Here is a 23,482-nt window from a genome sequence, read left to right on the forward strand (position 1 = left end):
GTTTGTTCAAGTCATCTATTTATTGAGCTTTCATTTGTACAAGTAATGACATCACTTTGTTTTTGTATTTTATTTAAATTTTCCAGAATCATCGACGATAACTTTACAGTAAGCACATCTGCTGTGATGTAGATTTACAGACGAGGGGGGGGGGGAGTAAAGAAGGAACGTGACGGAGCTTCTACCACAGTGACCAACACAGAAGGAGTCAGAAGAGAAAACACTGCAGGGACAGAATGTGTGTGTGTGTGTGTGTGTGTGTGTCATCAGAAAAGTTCTTGCTGGTGTAAGATGGTCGGTGAAGTTTCCCACAATCCATTGTGCCTCTCGAGTCCCTCAGTTCACAGAACGACAGACAGGAAGCAGATCCCCACAGAGTCCACGTCCTCTCTGGGGTTTGGTTTGTTGAAGGCAGCAGTTGTTGCCACACATGGATCCACAGGCGCGTCACGTGACTCCAGCAGGTTCGCTCTGAACGCTGCCTTCGACTGAGCTAATTCACCTCAGACGACGACAAGTCGTTCAGAAGCTTCAGCTCTGGAACTACACATCGAGTGGAATTCACATTGTCGCTGAATACTTTAAACACATGCTGCACAGGTTCGTTTTTCTACTGTTTCAAGCAAACATTAGTTTCCATCCATTCACTCATGGTGTGAAAATCTATGAACAGACTCCTGAAACTTAACAATAAGTCTGTATCAGTTATTATGGGGATTTTACTTCATGGTAATGTACTTAGGTGCAGATCGATTTGAAAAGTCTACATTTCCATCTACTTTATTTGTATTACTTTTTCTCCTTCAACTTATTTTAAAATTTTACAGATTTATCATCTTTATTTCTTTAACCTTCTTTATTCTGCTCTTTTCTGATTTTAAATAGATTTCTTGTCAGAGAAAGATATGAAAAACATCCTCTGAAGTAGTTTTAGTATTGAAACCAGCTCGACTGGATTATGAAGCAACTTGATCTTCGCTGTGAACTTTAAAACTACATATTAAAAGTCTTCTCGTAGATTTTCACGCCACTAAAATGAATCAGAATTTAATGGACACTTGGAAATATTAAGAATACATTCAACCTTCTAAAACACAGTAGCATGGTTTCCAAATAGTTTGCACAAATGTTAAATACATGCATGTTAAAAACAACCATACATTTTCGAGGCAATTTAAGGTCAAACGTGAAATTTGGACCCGTGTGGAAACGATAGATTGTAAATAAAGATGGACGACATGACAGCTCCCTCAAAGTGAAGCCCAATCATCTTGATCGCCCCCTGGTGGCTCCAGGTTAGTAGATGGGAGATAGACCGTGTCAAATACATTTTTCTCAAAGATGATTTCTGTTTCGGAGACTCGTCGTCCATTTTCATTTACAGTCTATGGTGGAAACCTCCTTGTGGACTGTTCGTGGTCACAGTGGCAAAGGCTGACAATCATAAGACTTTCCATGCAAGGCTGTGGCAGACGATAAAAAAATGGACATGGCATCATCGGCAGTGCATTCATCACGTACGATTGAAGAGTTGAGTCCCTAAGACCGATTCATTCATTGTGATTCGAGTGGTTTTATAACAAGATGCAAATAGTGGCTGTTGTTTTTCGGAAACAAAACTCCTCAGCTCCTGTTCTGTTAGTGCACATTCCCCGTCGCCTCCGTTCCCTCTCACGAGGCGCAAATCAAAGCTACAAGCAAGACAGTGCAGAGACACTTAAAACATCCACGACTCCAATTTCCTAAATTCATCGGACAAAGACAGAATCTCATCTCCTAACAGCAAACCACCCCCCCCCCCCCCAAAAAAAACGTCATAATTATGAAAACAAGGTGGAAACTGTACAACAATACTGGCCGTAGGGGTGAAGAATGAGTGTGAGGCTGTCACAGCAACACCTAGATCAGTTGGCATTATGAGTTTCTTTTTTTAAAAATCATCTGGAAACTTAGAGCATTCTTGTACTGTATATAAAAAAAATCTTAATTAAAAAAAAGAAAATCATCACATCCTTTCAAACACACACAAAACACACACGGTCTCACATTCGCTCTCACAAACATCATGAATGATCGTTGTCATCATTGCCTTCATTACTTCAATGGAGCGGCGTCTTTCTCTGTGGAATGTTAAAGTACATGAGGTCCGACTGGAAGAAAAGAAATAAAAAATAAAGATAAGAAAGATCCAGTGGGCCTGTTTGGACCCGTCCGGTTTTTTCCAATACCAGCAAAGTTTTCTTTACAAAAGGGTTTTTTTTGTACATGAACAGGTCTCAGACATGCAAACTTCAACTTGAAGCAGGAATAAATACACAAGAAGCCAAAAGAAAAGTGTCAGGACGTCTGACAGCTTTTCATAAACGTGACCACAGACTGTATATAAAGATGGACGACCTCACGGATCCCCTCAAGTGAAGCCAAAGCATCTCCATCGCCCCCCGGTGGCTGGCTACAGTAAAGGTTATAAACTCTGCCTCTTTCATGTTAACGGGTGGGATATGGACTGAACTAAATTTTTCTCATTTTATGTAGTTCTTATTAAACGCCATGATTGACAGCTGAGACCGTCTCGTTATTGGTCGAGCACGTGCATCAGCGGGACCTCGATACAGCAGCTCCACCCCCCCGATCGCTGCTGCACCAATCACAGAGCTCGTCGGCTAACGTCTGATGATGAATTAGCCTCTGGGGGCAAAGGCCAATAGTTTGGGGCTTCCGGTGTAGACGACAGAGATCCGGACACGGACTCTTGCTCCAAATCATCGGCACGAAATGGCAGCGTTGGGATATGTTGGCTGTGTCTGGATCGTGGCAGGAGGTGGAGACGCCATCTTTAGATACAGTCTCTGAACGTGACACAGAGAACTTTGAAAGAGAGGATATACAGAAACATTCTACAGTATGTTGCTTTGTTTTGTCACCAGCGTTACGGACGTACAGACATTTATTGGCCAAGGTCACTTCTTCAAGCATGTGATCGGGGATCAGAGTTGCTACTGGTTGACAGAAATCTCCCCCGGGTGCATATGTTTCCTCCCCCGTCACCAAAGGAGGAAGCGTGTTGAAGTTTGCTCGCTGTTTGACTCGTCTACCAAACGTCTGGCAGCTCCAGTACAGCATAGTCTGCTGCAAAATGTACAAAACTAAAAGGCATAGAGAAGCTTTACAGTAAGAGAACCCATGGAGGTGTTGGTCGGAACCAAAACATGCAGGTACAAAAAACAAAGAGAGACAATAAAACTACATTTGTGGCACCCTTTAACCTTTTTTTGTTCTTTACTGTTTGAGTCTGCTATCCAGCTGCTATATGAAAGCCAACTTGTCCTCCAGGACCTACACTTCTGGAGAATGACATGTTTCCATGCTAACACTGAACTCACCGTCGCCGTGGCGATACCTACACACGGGCACTGGCGGCTTCCTGTTCATTTAAGGGGTTTTGGTCCCTTTGCCCATTAACGTCTCCCAGAAAAAAACCTGCGGCGAGCGTTGAAGGTGTGATGCAGACGTGGAAGCAGGAGAGATGTGAAGCCAGTGGACGGAGTCTGGAGAGGAAGACAGGACGTCTCTCCAGGTTCTGTCTCGATGTGATTCTGTCAGAGGACGAAGAATGAGGAGGGGGGTGGGGGGGCGACAGATCAACTGTCCAGGGTCGAGGGGGGGAAAGACAGTCCAGCTGCTTTTGTCAAAAAGAAGGTGGAGCTCAAACACCAGCCACCTGGCGAAACGCTGTCCTGCGCTGATACGCAGTCGAAACCGTGGCGTGTGGCGGTACCGTGGCAGGAAGTCAGCAAAAAAAAGTTTCCTTTCTGATCAGGACGATGTGCTTAGAGATGACGTGGAGCTGGAGGCGGGTCGGGCCCAGATGCGACTTCCTCTGCGTCTCCCGCTGCTGTTGGGTCCCACCACCAGTGTGATGCTGTAAAGCTACAGAACAGCCGATTGGTCCGTGTGGTCAGAAGTACAGAGCGGGCTCGCTGCTGTAGTCAGAGAGGGAGGAGCTGTCCGCTGGCGTGAGCTGAGGAGGAAACACAACATATCCGTCTCAGTAACCTGGAAATTACACAGGAAGTGAACTCCTACACCTGCATGTGTGATTTCACTGATCTGCCATTGGCTTGTATGAAAAGACTCGTAATCATATTCTGATTGTAATGAGCAAACACACTAATATTTCTATTTATTATTTAGATGCATATTATTCCTCTACTTATCTAGTATATAAAGTTATTTAGGATCAGAACATTTTATTATATGAGACGATATTGTGTTCTCTCCCTCTCTCTCTCTCTCTCTCTCTCACCATAACTTCCTCCGTCATCTGCGTCTGAGTGGAAGCGGCGTCCTCCTGGTAAACGCCGTCGTCATGCTTGTGCTCCTGCCAGGCGCTGAAGTCCACCGAGTGCTTGGGAATGTAGCTGGAAAGGTCTGAAACAACAAAGAGACAAAGAACACACCGAGTTATCCACATGTTTATAATTCCTTCTCCATCTCTTTTCCTTCAGGCTTCGACATGCGTTTAGAAAATACATAAATGAGCAATTTACGAAAGAATGTCCTCATATTAAAGGATTTACACGATACTGATTGTTTAAGAGTATTTGTAAACGAGCTGATGAGGTGAAACCATGAGTCCACACTTTTCTCTAATGCAGTTCAGAGTTTGTCCAGGAGGGGTCTCGCTCATCACACCCGTCTACTGGGCCACACTTGCACCAAAGAGGGAAGTGATGCTGATTTGCTAAGGAAGCAAACACCTGATCGAAAAAATATCTATATATAAATAATCATTTTCTCTTGTTCAAGTTGATCATTTCTTTTCAATTCCTCATTTTCAGCAAAATGGACGTTTTGATACATATTTGGATTTGCACCAAAATTGTATAAGTTTCATTGAAATTAGTTGAGTAGTTTTTTGTGTAAACCTGCAAAAAAACGAAAACGCAGATGAAAACACAGCTTCCTTGACGGAGGTGAAACTCAACTCCTCTGTGAATCATCTTTGTGTTAAAAGGTTCACATGGTTAATGGTGTTCAAGGCCTCAGTCTGTAAAGCGATTAGGAAATAAAATGCAGTCAGACGAGCAGCTCTCCTCCAGTTTGCATCTCGTTCAAGAAGAACCAGCCTGAAAATACACCGGAAAACCAGCCACACCAAGACGGATCCAAAGCAGCTCATGTTGCATCGCTAATCTGTTTATGTGGTCATCAGGGGAAAGTGCTGAAGCTCCACTTTCACTTCCCTCCTTCCCTCCAAGAACATTTCAGTCTGAAGACAACTGAAGACTTGTGAGACGTAAATTCATTTCATCGTTATCTTTCCATCGGAAAATGGACAGTATATTCAATAATCGCTGTTGTCTGATCAGCGTTGAAACTTTAGTTCCTGTTATATAATTTCCTCTCTGCATTAATGGATCCTTTTGTTTTGTTCTCCCGCTTCTAATTTCATTTCCTCGTCATGTGTTTTGTATTTATAGATGTTCGCGTGTTCCTAAAAATCACCGTCCGAACTTATTTCCATTTTCTCGGGATACAAGTTGGATTTTTTAGCTAAATGTTGCTTCAGAAAAATTGTGGACGAGTCCTAAATGTAACGATTTATCTCCTGGGGACCATGAATATTAATAGGGACAATAAACAGTGAACTATTCCTTTAGGTTCAGGAGACTTTGTCGTGGACCGTTGTGTTGAACAAGCAGAGATTTGGATTTTCATTAGCAATCATCTGGATTCTCGTTCTACGTGGCCTGGACAGAGATGCTGACATGTTCGTCATCTCACCGTTGCTGTTGGTCGAGTGCGTCGGCGAGTTGGTGAAACTGGGCCGGGGGATGTGGATGCGTCCCACCATGCTCGGCTGTTCGTCCGCTACCTTCTCGTCCTCGTCCTCGTCCCCACTGTCCCACGCAGTGTTCTCGGATGGATACTCGTACGTGCTCTGGAGACTCGACTCGTTGAATGAGATCTTGAGCTGAAAGAGACGAAGGACCAAAAATAATGGGTCAATAAATCATCTATTATCAAAAACTTGGATTTGGGCAAATATGTTAATTTTCCGGTGTATATAACGACAAATAACTACAACTCCGGTCAACTGACTTCAGTTGACCGGACCAGAGAGAAATAGAAAGGACATTTTCACTAATTTGTTGATATTAATAAATTCCATGTGTTATAAGGCCCCGACAGTAAATCGAATCTGCACCTTCTTATCTTCATGTTTTGAGATTTTGTGTCACCATAATAAAAAAAATCCAGAATCCCTCATTTTTTGTATATAAACAGTGTTAGATTTCATAATTATAGAAGAATGAATGAAAAACAAATACACTTTCCATTTGTAACGGAGGCATTAATGGTCTGTGTTGTCCAGCTCTTTGTTCAGGAGCCAGTTTCCTATGAAAACAGCCCCCCCGCCGTTTGTTTGTTGAAATCTTTGTTTAAAAAGTCCAAACTTTGCAGCGATCACATTTCACAGGATCTTATATCTTGTTTAGAATCAGAGATTTGAACAAAAGCCTGACTTCCCTCTGCCTCCGCTGAATGAGGAGCCATGAAACATTAACAGGTTATTACTTCCTTATTGCTGTAACTACACCTTCAGTGCTGAGCCTCATCATGTGTCTCAGCTCTCTGCTGCTGGAACGCCGCTGTAGCTCCACATGAAACAAGCAGCTCATAACTTATTCATCGGAGCTCTTTAATGGGGATTCTTGCAGAGCCAGCTGCAGTTTGTTTAGAGCTTCCAGCGGCTGCGTCTCCTCTGCTGTGTGTGATCTCTAAGTGGGACAGGTGGCGGCCTCGCAGGAGCTCGCACTCTGTGATTGATCGTCTCAGGGCGTCTCACTGTTTGGCGTCGCTTCAGTGGTCTGCGAACATGGATCCGTGGGGTGAGACGGGCTCTTGCACTTTGCTGCACCGGCGTGAACGGCGGCCTCAGTGGTTGTAGCTGTCGGTGAACACACTGACTGACGGGTTCTCTCCAAGGAGACGTCTCATCCCTTCAGAAGGAAGCGACGGCTCCTCTGAGGAGTTACTGCTGAGTTACTTTCTGTCATCTAGGATTAAAGTCCTCTGGAAGTTTGGAGCAGCTAACATCTGTAAACTTCACGTCCAATTAACCACAAGACGACAGTTGATTGCTGTCCATGTAGAACTGACCGATTTACCACTCAGCCAATAAAAATCAGCGGATATGAGCCTTTCACAGACATGTTGTTATCTGCGTTTGTGTTTGCTGGTATGAAAACTTTTATTTCACAGAATAAAGTGTTTTATATTTATTTATTATAAAGTTTATGGTTTAACTGTAACATGTCAAGCCTCAGTTACATCTCTTTGTCACAAGTGTTTGATAACAACTTCTTAGGAATCATATAGTCCCAATGGTCAGGCTGTGGTCTTGTACAGTTTTTTAAATAATTGCTGTAAACTTTGACTTATCAACTCAGACAAGAAAAACTTACTTTTCCATCTCTGTATTGTTTCATTTTGTAGGACAGCCTCTCTTCTCTGTCTGCACCCACAAACCTTACAGGATGTTTTAAGATGAGAGAAAGACCATAAATGATTTATAATGACTTACTATGGCCACACACGTCTCCATGTATACACACACACACACACACACACACTCAAACACAAACACAGGTCTGTCCACGCCGTCAGCTGACTGCTCTTAACGTACTGTACCTGGCTCCATCTACTCCTGAAGGCCGTGATCTAAATCTGCCCTAATCTCCATCACAAGGCTTCAAGACAGAAACTCAAGACCCTGCCGAGTTCACTCGTAACGTCAACTCCAATATGAAATATTAATGCTTATTCCATCACCCTCATGACTTCTCCGTGATCCATCACTGCGATGTGGGGCAGGTTGTTATTCTGCAGCATGAGATGTGAAATATGTCAGTGATCCTGCACGTCAAGGTGCGTTTTTAATTTGACATCTTACTCCAGAACCTAATAACTTGAATATGAGACCATCTTTGAGTTTACAGACAATAACCATGGAGCCACAGATTCAGAACGACAGCCTCCAGGACGCCACCTTCAAGTCAAACTCAAATTTCTTTCCACACACTTCTCCACCACCAGTTGTTCATGTCAGGGGTTGGTGTGACTGTCACAGGGTTCACAGTCTGTAGGCTGTCGCTGTGCTGGGTCTTTAGTCTGTTCCCTGTGGACCCTTGTCCTTAATCTCTAGACGCTCGTCTGGAATCTAGACCCCCCCCATGCAAAGACCCTGCTGGTTTTAACCTCTTAACTGCAAACCCAACACTCTAGTTCTAGGTCTATATAGTTTAATTTATGGATTTACATGCAGAACTGGAATCGTTAGACCTTCATCTTAAATCTGCAGAACTTTGTTCCAGATTTGATGATGGGTCTTAACCGTCATCTTTTATCTATAGATCTACGTGCAATCTATCGTCCAGAAGCTAAACATCATTGTTCTGGGTCTTAAGGTCTTTGCCCTTAATCTGTAGACCACCATTTTAAATCTATAGATTCTATATATTTTTCGACTCTCACCCCTTATCCCTCGACTGTCTTTTTGTAATCTATGATGCATGTTCATAGTTTCTAGAGCTTTGTTCTAATTCTATAGATCATGACTCAGACTCTGTAAACATGCTTCTTTCAGGTATAGACCCTCAGTCTAGATAATCTTATTCTGTAAACTAATTTTGAATCAAGTGTCTGTGATCTAAAAACTTGTGTCTTTGATGAGTTGAGTCCTGACCTGAACCTATAGATCTATAAATAAACCCTTGTTTGTTAGATCTATAGATCATTGGTCTCGTTATAGACTCTCATCCTTAATCTGTCTGTGAACCCTGTGGACTTATCAATGAGTCACTACTCAACCACTCACTCACCTTCAGGTTAAGCACCTAAATGTTTTGTTTTTATTTCGCGCCGAGACGTTGAGCACAAACTATATAAATGAAAGGTTTACTAACTATTCTGTTTCAACCCTGACTGATCTCTCTTTTCAGCCTCTGGGTTTTAAATAAAACATCAGTGTCTTTCTTTCCACTTTCTTCAGCCAAAACATCCCAACACACAGCACAATTCAAATGTTGTGCAGAGAGACAAGTCTCTGACGCCGTGTTAGCATCTTTAAAAAGAGCCCTTTGTCCCAGACATCCACTATTTTTAGAGCCAAACCTCCTTTTTTTAAAGTCCCTGTGTTGAATCTTACACCATAGAAAGTGTTTCCTTGCTAAACTGGCTTCCTGTCTCGGAGGAAGTCTCTGGATGCCAAATGCGGGTTTATCAATAAATCAGGCTCGCCACGAGGCTCGCCTCCCCTTTCACTGTCTTTCACTTTTCTGTCTGTCTGCTCTGCTCACACGAGACTCTTTTCAGTCGTTAGCCTTTCTCTGACTTCACGTCCCGACTGTTTAGCTGCAGCATTGATCCGTCTTAGAGACGATCGACGAAGACAGAAGAAGAGAGAGATGGGGGTTAACACAACTGTTTTCGTTACACCGTGTCTCTCTCAGCCTGCTGGTGCTCGTGTTGTGGGTCTTCTTCGTCTACGCGAGATTTAAAAAGGCTGCTCGTCTGTCCTCAGGCTATGGGACGGCCATCAGGGGCCCGGCTCAGGCCGACAGGGGCCCCACTCAGGCCTGCTGTCTCCTCACTCAGCACAGGCTGTTCAGACACAGTGTTGCGGCATTGACCGACTAATTATTTTGGTTTTGCTTTGTGTTCATCAAAGACTGACTGTGTACTGCAGTTTGTGTGCGTGTGCGTGTGCGTGCACGCAAGAAGCTGTTGCTTTGCGTCAGCTTGGGTTAGAATTAAATGATGGAGAAAAATAAATGCCACTTGTTTTGAAAACAGCACAGGAGAAGAAATCACATTGTTCTAGCAGCTTATTCTTAAAACTGGTGATTTAATGCAGCCATTCTTTAAAGGTGATTATCTGTGATTTGTGTATATTGTTATTAAAGGAAGTTCAGGAAACCCTGTGTGTGTGTGTGATAAGATAAGAAGAGCTTTGGAAAGTTTTAAAAATCTTGCATCAAAAGGTTAATTTCTTTCCTGACATATATCACAGGTTTCTTATTGACTTGAGCTGCCTGGGTCAAAAAGTGTAACATAGTGTGTAATTATATACAAGATTTAGAGACGCTAAGAATCTTGCTAAGAATTGGTGCATAGTAAAAATGGTGATATGCAAATATTGTTCTCTGTGGAAACTGTGGATATTTGGCCTCTTTACTTCTTTACTCTCCGTGGTTGTCTGAGCTTCTCTGACAAAACCACACTGACGCATCAGATGCAGAAATGTATTCCACAAGTTCCTCTCTCATGCTTTTCTTCAGCTGTGTTTTATTTTGTTGTTCGCATGTTCACAAATGGACATGGGGGGAGGGGGGGGGGAGTGAGTGAGAGAGGAAGAAAAGAGTCGGCAGATGAGACGATTATGTCGACATGAATGTTCCTCGGCCAATTGGCAGTGCCAGGAATTTTTCCGAGGCCACCCAGCATGGCCTGTCCTCGTTTGGTGACAGGTAGTTTATACTGAATGGACACACACACACTTACACACACTTACAAACACACACAGTGTTCGAGTTTGCATGACGTTCACAAGACTTCTTTAAAATTAGTTTCTATATTTATCTCAGTATCGACATACGTGTAGAAAAGCACCTGGTGCCGCTGGTGTATTAAATATAGTTCTCTGCAAAAACCCCCCACTGAATGTGGGATGTTACAGATCCCGTGGCGGACCACAGGTGAACAGTGGCTTGCAGGAGCCCGACCATGTGCCTGATTAGAGCTAATCTCTTGCCAGGTAGATAATATTAGAACAGCACCACAATGCACCGGCCGAGGAGTTGAGCTGCTGAACAGAGGGATCATAAAGTACATGTACTTGAACAAAGCATGTGGTGTACATCTACCCTGGTGTGACCCAGAGGATCTCATACAGGGACATGAAGGATGCTCTGAAGATCAGATGGAGAAAATGTTCAGGTCACATTTCCAAAGAACGCCCTGTCTTTTGTCTACTTTTATTCAAAACATTCATAGAAACCGAACAACAGCTGTAGCAGTAAAGACCTGGATTTGTATTTCGATCTACACCAAACAACACAGAGTTATAGATATGAGTTCCATAAATGTGCTGGATTATTTTCATCAAGATCCATAAACTATTCCCTGGGAAATTGATAGAAAATGTAAAAAGTCCAATCTTTGACGCAATCTTAAAGAAACTGATCAAATATTCTTGGATCAGCATCTTTGTCCCGATCCTGCAAAAAATTGACTGGGTCCTTTTTTGGGGTCGCGTCCCATCTTTCAACTAAATTCTGTGGAAATCCATCGACTAGTTTTTGCAGAATCCTGCTGACAAACCAACACACTAATGGACAGAGGGTGAAAACATGACGTATTTGACGGAGGTAATAAAATGTGCTCTCATCACAGATACTGTATCGGAAGTTTTAATTTATTATTAACGGCCATGATTAGATTAGACCGGATCCTCCGATTGTCAACTATAAACACGTATTAATAAAAAAACGTCTCTCCTGCTTTATATACGTTTTACGTGACCTAGTTATTTGTAATCATTAGATTGTGTGCAGCGTAGTGTTCGAACCGGTAAACTCATTCTTCACAGTAATTACAAGTTACGAGTGCCAACAGCACCCGGCTGCAAACGAGACAAACCTTCACTGATTATTACAACCGAGGCGACACGCGAGAATACGAGATAAACTAATGTCACCTCTTCTATGCAAGTACAAAACCTTTGACCTGTAAATATTTCAATGAAAGGTCCGTTCCCACCAGAGCTAAAAATACAGCTCAGCCACTCGAAACCCCTTCAGATGTAATCTACGCTGAAAGGTCAAAAGCGTACAGACTCTCACGTGGGTTTCACTTGTCACCCGTCGCGTACGGTCCACAGTCCGAAGTTGAATCAGTTCAGTGATTGAGTGGGAACTCTTCAAGTGATGCAACCATTAAGGAGCCAGTATCCCAACGTGGATGAAACAGAGAAAAGGCTTCACGCGTGTTGGAGGTTGGGACTCGTATCGCCTGCTGCCCGGGCTGGTGGCACGGGCCAAATAGGAAAATGTGTGTTTACACTTCGATGTCTCAAGATTGTGTGAGTCACGGCTGTAACTGTGTGCTCTCCATAGCTGCGTGTGTGTGTGTGTTTAAGTCACATTTCACAAAGTTGTTAGTGACAACGACTCTTTAAATATCTGCCTAAGATCAGAGGAGCCGTTTTAATATTCTCTCCCACCTGAGAACATTTCTGTTGATAAGAGCAACCTGGCTCAGACGAAAATAACCGAGCACACTGTGTATGAAAGGTGAGACCGGCAGGGTGGAGATCACAACCTGCAATCAGCAGTCTCCTCCTGACGCTGTGGGAGAGTTCAGGGCGTTTAACACATAAAAGTTCACCTGGTACCAAAGTGTGAATGGTCGGGCGTGTCTGGAAGACAACAATCAGGACAAAGGACGGCTCAGGATCCCGAGCACCGGATCAGGATTATGGATATTTCTATAAAGACGATGGGTGTGTCTCGGTGTCCATAGTGGGCAACAGTCACATAGATTTCAGGAAGTGATACGGTTATTGTGTCAGTGAACTTTGGGTCAAAGATGAGTCTGTGATTCAACGCAGCAAACGTCTCAAAGCAAACACAACGGTGACTGTGCTCAATCGAAGATGTTGCAAGAAACACTTTCAGAGATGAGGAAGGAGGAAGTTTGCAGCATCGATGCATTTCCAAAGTTTGACAAAGTATCAAACGAGAGGCCGAGGCTGCACCTTTTCCTCCGTGACGTTCTGACGCACATTGAACTTTCAGAAATCTAAAAATCGCTCAGTCACCGTTGGGTTTGAAAGAGGGACTGAAGTAAAAGATAAAGAAGAGGAACCACCTTAACGTTGTCACTGGTTTCCATGGTGGTTTCTTTTGTTCCATTGTGTACGAACATGACTCAAATCAGAAAAGCAAACTTCTCACCTGGCATGTGAAATGAGTCAAATCCACTTGTTGAGTGGGTTTAAATTTTAATCAGGGGTGGGGAAAGTCCTGAGGAAGAACCCATGAATTCTGGAGCAGAACCAGGCGAGATGGGGCGTTAGCTTCAGCGGAGGCATTTACTCTCTGAGGGGCCCTCGAAATAAGTGACCGTGACTCCATACTAAGCCTCATGAACACATACGACTCCTCCTTTAAACTTCAGAGATGTTTAGTCTCCACCAACAGATTTAAGTTTGCAGATTAAAGAGCGCGTTCACCTGGAAAACCCATTCATACACGTTTATTAAGATGACGTTTCAATTTCACGCTGCTCTTTGCTTGTCGGGGTAAAACTGCTCCTTGTAACAACTGCACATCCTCCAGTAAGAATGCACAATATCAACCCTGACATCACAAAGTGTGTGTGTGTGTGTGTGTGTGTGTGTGTGTGTGTGTGTGTGTGTGTGTGTGTGTGTGTGTGTGTGTGTGTGTGAGACAGAGGAGTGTGTTGCTTATCCTGGAGTCGTAATGACAGGATAGAATGGCCGTGGCTCGTGTTGCCCTGGCGACAGGCGCCATGGATATGTGACGGAGGGAAACGGGAGAGTCGAGGCAAAAAGAAACCAACATGGCAGCTCTTAATGGTGTAAACAGAGGAATGATTAATTTACATGAAGACGGACTCAGTGACGAGTATTTGAATAAAATTTACAATAAATTGAATAACACAAAAGTTCCCACACAGCGTCCGGTTCACAACAGCGATCTTTCTGTGTTTGTCAAAGCAGAGGGTGGAAAAAACACTAGAGCCCGTATTAAAAAGTCAAGTGACCACTTCCTGCTTCTTTCACTCGGATCTCGTGTTTCTTTTTATAAACTTTCATTTATAACATCCTCGGCTCTTAGTCTCGTCCTCCTCTCGCACACGCACTCTTAAGATACACACACACACTGAATTAAACATGACTATGATAGTGGGGCTCTGCCGGCTGAATTCTAATTACCTTGCAGGGTTTGCACGTGTGCCTGCAGGGCTGTGTGGGAAACCTGTGTTTTCCCATGTGGGCGTTAATGCAGACATTATGCATCATTGTGTGTGAGAGAGCCCGTTTGAGTGCGCGACCTATAGCCACACAGCCGCCGCAAGAAATAACAAGCTTTTTCAAAAAGGAAACCATGTTTGCACGGCCTGTCGATCATGGAAACAGCACATATCACTACCTGTGCACCACAAAGACATCGTGACGTTCTCAAAGTTGCTCGTGGGATTTTGAACAAAGATCTAGTGAAATAGACTAAACCTGAAGCGCTATTGCCCAAGTTTCGAGTTCCCCTCACTTCTATGCAGCGTTAATCCTCTTTAACCTCATTGTTTCAGTTCTGTGATCCACAACTTTACTGATTTGATTCAGCTTCGGTCCAGCACCAAAAAACAGCCGGTGGACACAGTGGAGCATTTAGCAGATAAGATGTCAGATATTTTCCTCAGCAACTGGTGGAGACCAAAAACAGAGCTGAAAGAGAAGCTAGAGGTTATAGATGAGTATATGTCGGTATAAAAATGCTACTTGGGCAAGATGTTGGATTAGGTTTTATCTACGGGGCAGGTCTGAGTATTTTCATTATAAAAACACAAAGTACTGCGACAACAATGAGCTTCACGAACTGGGACAAGAATCAATAAATATCTTTAAAGTATAATAAAGCAACAAACTAAAATGTAAATGTCTTTTCTTGGTTCGTAGGAAGTTAGTATCACAACTTCCAATACTTTGTCCTGTTGCTTCACCTCAGCCTCAATAAAGGAAAACAAAGCTTTCAGGATAGTTTGAAAACGATATATTAAAAAAGGAAAAGGCGAGGGGGGGTGGTGGATTTCAGGAAGTGGGAGGGAGGAGAGATGGGGAATGTCTGCGGGTGGTAAATAATTAAACACAATGGACTTTCACACCTGACGTCCACGCGCACAATGTAAATGTAGGAGTGTGCCCTTTCAGTGGCCTTCCTGTGTTACTCAGCGCCTTTAACCATTTAGGATAGGGTATTTTTAACCTGCTGTATGCATGACATTTAACCACAAGTAGAAAAAGTAACTGCGGCTTTTCTAAACACGGTGAAGGAAACAGCTTTCACATCCGTGCACAGAGACGGGGGAGTTTGCTCGGTGCTATAAAAACACCGGTTTGCTCCGACTGTTGCGGAGGAAGAGAAGTCATACGAACGTGTAATTTATCCAAGAAGCACTTTTTACACTTACTATTTTATTATATGTAATTTGGTTGATTTAATCCACACAAAATTAAAACGTTTTAAAACGAATGCCCTTTCGTTTTGTAGCATTCTTATCCACATTCATTGGACAGTTTTGATGATTCCATATTGAATCATAAGCGATACCTGAACCATTAAAAGGCCAATAACTGATTAGCTCCCTCAGAAATAACTGATTATGAGCATTATTAGATCAGACTGCAATTTGGCTGACTCTCCGATGCACCGGGGTAAAACCCTGCAAAGTGTGTCCATGTTCTTATGATGCATTTACATGGTCAACGGTCAACGGTCATTATTCATAATTTCATTATTGTGATTTCATTACAGCTATTTTCCCCTACACCCCCCCACAAACCTGTCAGATGTGTTCAGGTAACTATTCAATCAACAGGATGGTCTTAATGGAACGAGTCAATAGTGTTTCACAGCATGAAAACACTGGTTTTGGTGAATCTGGAGCTGCACGTGTGACGCCACAGTGTCTGACTGGTTAGATTACAGAAAAGACAGAAGTCATAAAACATTTCCTTGTTCCTTTCCTTGTCATAAAGCACAATAATGATGACTGATCCACTAAAAGATAAAGATTCACCGTGTTATTGCATCACAGGCCATTCCCGTGTCACCTGTAATCCCACAATGCCTTGCAAGGCACTTTGCTTGTGTCCCACAGAAAATGGCAAAAGCACAAACCACTGCCAAAACACAACTTGCCACTGCAAAAAACTTTCTTGGTTCTTTCTTGGCCCCATTTTCAGTTTTTGCGTCATGCTTCTAAAAGACAAATAAACAAAAAAGCACAGGGGTGAAAACGTAACCTCCTTAGCTGATGGGCGGAGCTTCGCACTGTGCTGCCTTCAGTGGATCTGTACTGTTTTCTATGTTTGGTTGAGTTTGTGTTTGTATAACTTCCACTTGGAGTGACATGAACTAAACGTTTCCACTCTTTAGACTTTTCTGCTTGACCACCAACTGGCCTTCCAAGAATCACATCCACCAAACGGAGTGTGGAGGGTTTTCTAACCAACTCAGTTCAGCGAGAAACCCTGAATCAGCTGAAGCTGAGGAGTCACTGGTGCTGGTGGCAGAAAATATGAAAAGATCAATATCACACTAGTTTGTGTTTATATTTGAGTCTCAAACACAGATTTAGTTTAACTGACTCTTTCACAGTTTGTCTGATCTGCACCGATCACGTCAACAGTTCATTTAATCACAGGCTTTTGTTAATTTAAGATTAATATAAACTACATACAATATCGAACCCAAGGCCAACTACCAGTAGAATAAATGTCCCTTGTCTGAATAATCATAACTTTCAGTGACAAACACACGTCCTCTTTACTAAACCTCATCATTATCTTGACAGATGCATCATTATTACACATAAATGTGCTGCAGAATTTTAAAAATGACTGGTTACTCTGCTCAAATACACAGAAACTATGAACTCTGGGAAAAGGCGGGGTGCACCATAAAATCTCTTCCTCTTCCTCTTCCTCCTCTCTCTCTCTGGATGTTACACTCACACATGGTTCTGTCTCCCTTTTCCCATAATAACCAGTCGGAGGGAGCGGAGACTTCAAAAACAAACCACTCCGCCCCCCCCCCATGTTTCGCTGCCAGCTGCACCTCTCCTCGACAAAGAGCGGCCGCGTCCACCACAAGGGTGAACTGAATAAATAAATAAATAAATAAATAAATCAGACAATACTGCCAGAGCTAAGTCAAGAGATCCCGATCCAATCAAAGTGCAGATTGAAACAGAGTCAGTCCGGGTCTGTGCGTCTCACTAGGAAGCCGGAGTCGATTTTATGCAAATGCCGGAGTGATGCGGTACAAGAAGCTGCACTTGACCTACATAGCTCTTCCACAGTTCCTACCCCAATACAGCGGAGGAGATCAGAGGAAAGCTGGAAGCCAGGGGACAGGCCTTATTAACCACCACCGCACAGGAATAAAGCAGTGCACTGTGGGTAGAGGAGAAAAAACACAAAGCAGAGTGGTGCTTGTGCAGCGATACGGACGAGCGTACGGGAAGGACATGTGCTGGATGTGGTGCTCACACAAGTCTTGAGTGGGTTGAGAAATCACGGAGAGAGAGGGTATAGAGGGAAAATACATTTGGAAAAAGAGCTGATGATCTGCTTTGGTTCTCAAGGTCCTGACGTGCATTCGGAACATTCTCTTCCAGCCAAGTTACTCATAAAAAATGGTTTGGTTTTGCTGGGAAAAGAAAAGAGCGCTGAAAAAAAAACCCCGATCCAAGACCAGAACCCTGAGCCGAGGCCGTTCTCGGAGGCTGCTCTCACACAGAAGCGGCACTGAGCAAAAATTCCACACAAATTATACAGGCCAGGCCAAAGCCCCGATGCTTTTGTAATTGCTTGCACAGCCCTGCCCAGAAAAGAAAGGAGGAAAAAAAATCTGGGCCTCGATGATGACCAAGAAGAGCAGACAGACAACAAAAGGAGAAAGTGTTTGGTTCGGGAGCATCAAGGACAAAATGAGATGTGTTCCCGTCTCATGGCCACGCTCACGGCTAATCTACATGCACATGTGCACACGGTAAAACATGCACAGCCGCAACCAGTTCATGCGGACGAGTCTGCAGCCTGAATATTCGTCATTGTAAAGTCAGGATGTGCAGACAAGCGTCGCACACAACTTTATCTTAAAATCGGTATCTTCTTTAAAATCCCACACTTTCCGTTGAGAAGATGCAAAACAAGATGTAGAAATATCAATTTTAAAGGAATGGTGCAGGGATTAAAACATACTGGCGTCCTCCTTCACTCAGCACGCAGACATTTTGGGATAACGCGGTTTGGAAAATACCAGAGATTCTGCCCCAAAACCAAATCTGTACTTTATACATACCCTAGTTTGCAAAATGTAAATAATGGGATATCATTCTCTGTTTCCGTTCTGCTGCCAATGAATTAAATGTTATAAATCTAGTTGGCTGCAGAGTTTCCACTTGATAGAATCACGCGTTGGCTAAGTTTCCTGCCCTGGGTGTAAGAGGTTGTGAGATTTACTCGGGGAGCCAGAGGATTACAGCGGACCAGGTCAAGGGAACGGGACCGAGCGCCAGAAGCAGGAGCAATTCACAGCAGCACCTTTGCCAAGCAAGTGTCACATATCTGATTATGATTGCAAAGATCACCGTGATGGCCAAAACACGCTTAGCCATCAGTCAATCCTCAGAAAGTCCCTGGACCGAGGAGCTGCCAAAGGGCTCAACATATCCAGCAAGGCAGGTTTGAAGCAGTGTTTTTGTTGGTTTGACTGTTTGCAGAAATACTACTGGACGGAGAATCACAAGACTTAGTGGAAAGATGCAGAGTGGGTCAGGGAAGACGCCATTCAACTTTGGTCTGGATCAAGGGGAACATCCAGGAAACCTTTTTCACTTGGTTAAAATTGCATGAGGATATTTTTGGTGATTCTAAATGTAGTTTCATAAGGGATGTTGGGCCCTGAGTGCCATTCTAGTTACAACTCCGCCAACTGTCCAACAGTCTCCTAATGAAACCACATCTAAACCTGCACTCAATTCGACACACTCATAGACACCAGTCTTCTAAATAGGCCCGATTTCACAAATTATAAATCGGAAGAAAATTGGTAAAAAGTCAAAAAAACAACCTATTTTACAAAAAATGAATTGCCCCAAATTTTAAAGGGTTCTTTCCGGACCCCGGTTGCATCCTATCACCAAGTTTCAGGGGAATCCGTTCAGTAGTTTTTGCATAATCAGGTTGACAAACATCAAAACAACCAGCCAACAGGCAAACAGAAGTGAAACCTCCTTGGCGACAGGAGAGGTCGGTTGTGTTGTTCCAGACGACTTGTGCTTCCGCGCTCCACACCCTGAACATGGAAACCAGCTCCATAAAACGTGTTACGTAAAGTAAAAATTAAAGCCTCTGGCTGTAATCACTGGCTCCCTCTTCGTCAGCAACTTAAACAGCAACATGTTGAAAATACTGCTCGGCAACACACACACAGGATCCAGAGCGGCCTGCAGCACTCGCACAATTAATTAGAGACATTCTTTGATATCTAATTAATCACCAATAGAGATGAAACAGGAGCGATTTAAGGAAAGACCTTCGCCGAGCAAGCAGCAGATACCTGATTATGATTGCAAGATAACTGCGAGGCCCAAACACACACTTTGTTATCATTTAATTATGATTAAGGACCCGGCCTGAGGAAACCTCAGCTCCGTACAAAAACGCAGACGGGATAAAAAGTGTGACAGGTCAGAGCTGGCCTGAATCCCCGAGACAAATCCTGAGAACTGAACACAGCCGTGATAAGATTGCCCGGTCAATAGGCTTGGAGGGCCACCTAACCCAATAATGTGCTCTGCAGCAAATAACATGCTCTTGTGGGACGACAATCTGCGGGAAAGAAGAAAACTGCTGCTTGTCGTTCCAAGTGGCTGTGCGAACAATTTTCAATCCACTTAGGCGTCGAACCCCCGAGAGCAGGTCAAGAGACGGGAGACCTGATGCTGACACTCACACATGAAGAATAACTGAGTGGATTACCCAGAAGGTGGATGGATACGCTGCCTAAAAAGCAAAAGGGGGGAGATGAAATGAAAACATAAACAGATCCTTTTCCTGTCGGACGCCCGACGACTAAATTTAGATCAGAGGAAACATTAATGATCCCTCAGGGACGAGCTGGCACGTGTTCTGCATGAGACTGTCAGGAAACAACAATACTACTACTACCTGTGTTCTGCAGCATGAACAGGTTCCCTGAAGGATAAGAGCTGCCAATAACTATTATTTTCTCTATTGATCAGTCTCTTGAATGTCTGATTGATCCGTTGGTATTTAAAATGACAGAAAATATTGAAAAATGTCGATCACACACACAACGTTTTGTCTGGAAACCCAAAGATATTCAGTTGACAGAGAAAATCAGTAAATCCTCACAACTGAGAAGCAGAAACAATCTGTTTTTGCTTCATAGTGACTTAATTGATTCATTTATCCTGAAAACAGTTTGAGAAATCAGAGAACAACATGTCAATTCAGTTTTTCTTCTCACCTTCTTGCCCGTGGAGCTGGTCTTGGAGAGGCAGGACTTGGCCAGAGACTGGTACCCACCGATGACCTCAATCTCCTCCACAGCCGGGTACCGCTTCTTCAGTAGGGACCCCAGTTGGGCGTATGGGGCCTGTGGAGGTGTGGAGCCCGGCGGGGCCTCGGTTGAGCCCTCCTGTGGGGGCTCAGGTGAGCTGGGCTGGGCCTGGACGTCCGCCCTATGTTTAGGCACCACAGTGAAGGTGTTCCCCTTTCTCCTCTGCACCAAGGGGCTGGGCTCAGGGGCCCGCTGCGAGGGCTCCACCTCAATGTCATCTATGTTTGTGACTGGCAGCTGATCCATGAGAGGTTGTTCTGGAGCCGGGGAGGGGGCAGAAGGGAGAAGAGCGGGGGGAAGAGGGTCTGAGGAGATGGGAGATGAGGGGGGTGGGGTGAAAGGGGGTGAAGATGGGACAGCCGCAGAGGAGGGGGGTGAGGACAGGGCAGGTGGAGAGGAGGGAGCTGGGTTGAGGTCAGGAGATGGAGATAAAGGTTCTGAGGGTGGAGGAGATGCAGGACTTGTGGCAACAGTAGGAGGTGGTTCAGGCTTGGATGAGCTGTCTACCATCTCCACCTCCTCATCCAGCTCCTTCTCCTCCTTCCTGTTTGAGGGTGTCTGACTGGGTGTTATGGCGTTGGAGGTTGGCACTACTGGCACCTCTGCCATTCTGTGAGAGGGTGAAGACTTGGCCGGGCCAGAGGGCACCGGGCTGCTTGTTGCAGACAAGGCAGCGAGCCGGCGCTTGGGGATCACTGTGAAGGAGTTGCGGGACTGCAGGCGCAGGTTCGCCAGGGCCCGTGCCTGGGTGTCCCCGTCGGGAATCCGGTTGAGGTCTGGCTTCGGAGAGGGACGTATCTCAAAGTCAGGCGTGGAACGAGCCACCTTGGATGAGATGGGGCTTGAGGGGGACTCGGCACGGGCACGGCGGGTCTCCGGAGAGCATGGCACCTTGGGTTGGGGCGACACCTCAGTGGCCTCCCAGTCTCGCTCTCTGGTGACCTTGGTTGCCCCCCTGTCTGGCTCATCTCTGGAGGCCACGCCACGACCCCCAGTGTCCTCAAACCGATGACGGAAGGAGGACACAGACTGGGGGGACAAGGTGGAACGCTGGGGGCTGCCTGGCTCAAAGGCAGCAGGCTGTGGCTGTGGCTTTGGTTTGGAAGAGCAGGGGCTCTGGAAGACGGGCGAGGACGGGTGGCTGCTGCCCGGGCTGCCCGGCCTGGGCTTTGGCACCAGATCTGGCTGTGGCTTGGCCCAGAGTCTCGGCCTGCAGCCGGCCCCGCAGTCCAGCTCCAGCAGGTTCTCTGTGCTGTGGGACTTCTTCTGCAGCTTCCCGTAGTTGCTGTCGAACTTCTGCAGCATCCGGCTCACCCTGCCCGGACCCTCACCTGAGTCGTACAGCGGGGTCACATGGTCGGGCCGGCCCAGGGTGCTCAGGTTCTCCTCGCTCCTGCTCAACGTGGTGTCATAAATCACCACCTCCTTGGCTCTTATCTCGGTCACCGCGCTCCCTCTCTGGTCCAGGAGGTCGTTCAGGGAGCTGTAGCTACTCACGCCGTTTTGCTGCCACTTGGACCCGGACTTCAGCGCCCCAGCTTCCGGGAAATAATCCGGATCCGATTCGATGATGATGATGTTGTCGGCGCGGATGGTCCGTATGCCGGGCACGCTGCCGTACAGCTCCAGGATGTGCTGCACCGGGCGGGCGGCGTGGTCCCGGTCCTGCCGCCTCCTCCGCTCCTTCTCCAGCTTGATGAACGGGTTCTCCTCCAGCGGGCCCAGGCTTTCCTGCAGCACCAGGCTCTCCTCCCTGGGCGGCGGCGTCTCCTCGGCCGCCGGTCGTGTCTCTTTGTTGTTGCCGGCGAAGTGCTGGCTGGCGGTGGTGATGGTGTAGTTCCGCCCGGACCCGCCGCTCGGTCCCCCGTCTCTCTGGGCTCCTTCACCTCCAGCTCCGCCGCCGCCGCCGCCGTTCACGCTCCCCGTCACCTCTCCGTTGACCCGCTGCGGCCCCGCACCGCCGCCGGGGCTCGTCTCCGCGGCACCGGCTCCTCCGGACCCGCCGCCCTTCGCCTTCCTCCTCTCCAGGATCTCTCGCTTCCAGGCCGGCATCCTCGGGCTCTCTTGCCCGGCCTCTTGGCGGAGGACGCGAACGTCTCCTCCGCCGGACATCGCAGACGGTTGCTGGGAGAGGGGTGGGGAGGACTCCGGGGCTCCGAGGCGGTGTCGCCGCGGCTGTGAAACCTGAATCCGGCTGTGACTGTACCTGCAGCGCCGCTACCTCACACTCATCCCCGCCGTCTCTCTCCTCTGCCTCCGCTACCTCTCTCCGCACGGCCCCTGAACGCGGCTCCGCCTCCCCGCTGCAGCACGAGCGACCCGGTTCGTCCCCCCGCGGTCCCTGATTGGTCGCTGTGGCTCATGAACACGCCCCCTCTCTCTGTGCCACTCCCGTTTCTATTGTTGACTGGGAGGAGGACGGCCCGTCAATCAAAAGTGCTATGTTCAAGTACAATCCGCCAATTTCTAATTATTTATATTTACCTTTTGACGAATTATAAATGTAGATTTCTCGTCAGTATTGTTCGCTCTCATTCTGAATAATCAAACGTTTCATGGTGAGAGGTTTAAATTATTTTTATTACTGTTATATGTAGTAAGTATACTCATTTATTTATATATTCTAATCCATTGTTTTCCTTTTCAAACTCACATCGACATAACAAAACTGTTTTGGCCCAGATTTGGCCCCAGATTTGGCCCCAGATTTGGCCCACATCCGACCCACATACTGCGTAGAGCGTTTGCCAGACCTGCGCCACAAGTAAGCCACAGCAATACCGCGTGTCAGCCAACGGTGCCGTTTACCACATTAGCCACTTTAGGTTCACATCCAGATTGCACCTTGCCAAGACCACCACATGTTTGCCCAAAATGGCCCCACGTTTGTATTGGGGGATATTTGGGCCACATTTGCTATTTTACAAGTGGCCACTTTGGGCTCATGTTGATTTTGTCTGGCCAGATGTGCCCCATCACTGCCTGACCCACATCCAGTGAGACTGCAGCCCTACAATGTG

The 23,482-nt window shown here is 45.7% G+C and overlaps 1 protein-coding gene across 1 annotated transcript; it reads right to left on the bottom strand.

The window, feature by feature from the left end:
- Positions 1-22,745, bottom strand: tprn (taperin). Its single transcript, XM_034601351.1, has 4 exons — positions 20,370-22,745; positions 5,788-5,977; positions 4,307-4,431; positions 1-4,021 (listed from the first exon to the last, which is right to left on the bottom strand). The coding sequence occupies exons 1-4, from the start codon at positions 22,572-22,574 to the stop codon at positions 3,959-3,961; spliced, it is 2,583 nt and encodes an 860-aa protein (XP_034457242.1). The 5' UTR covers positions 22,575-22,745; the 3' UTR covers positions 1-3,958.
- Between the last annotated feature and the right edge of the window lie 737 nt (positions 22,746-23,482).

This window comes from Hippoglossus hippoglossus, chromosome 12, assembly GCF_009819705.1.
Source record: "Hippoglossus hippoglossus isolate fHipHip1 chromosome 12, fHipHip1.pri, whole genome shotgun sequence".
In the NCBI taxonomy this organism is placed as follows: domain Eukaryota; kingdom Metazoa; phylum Chordata; class Actinopteri; order Pleuronectiformes; family Pleuronectidae; genus Hippoglossus; species Hippoglossus hippoglossus.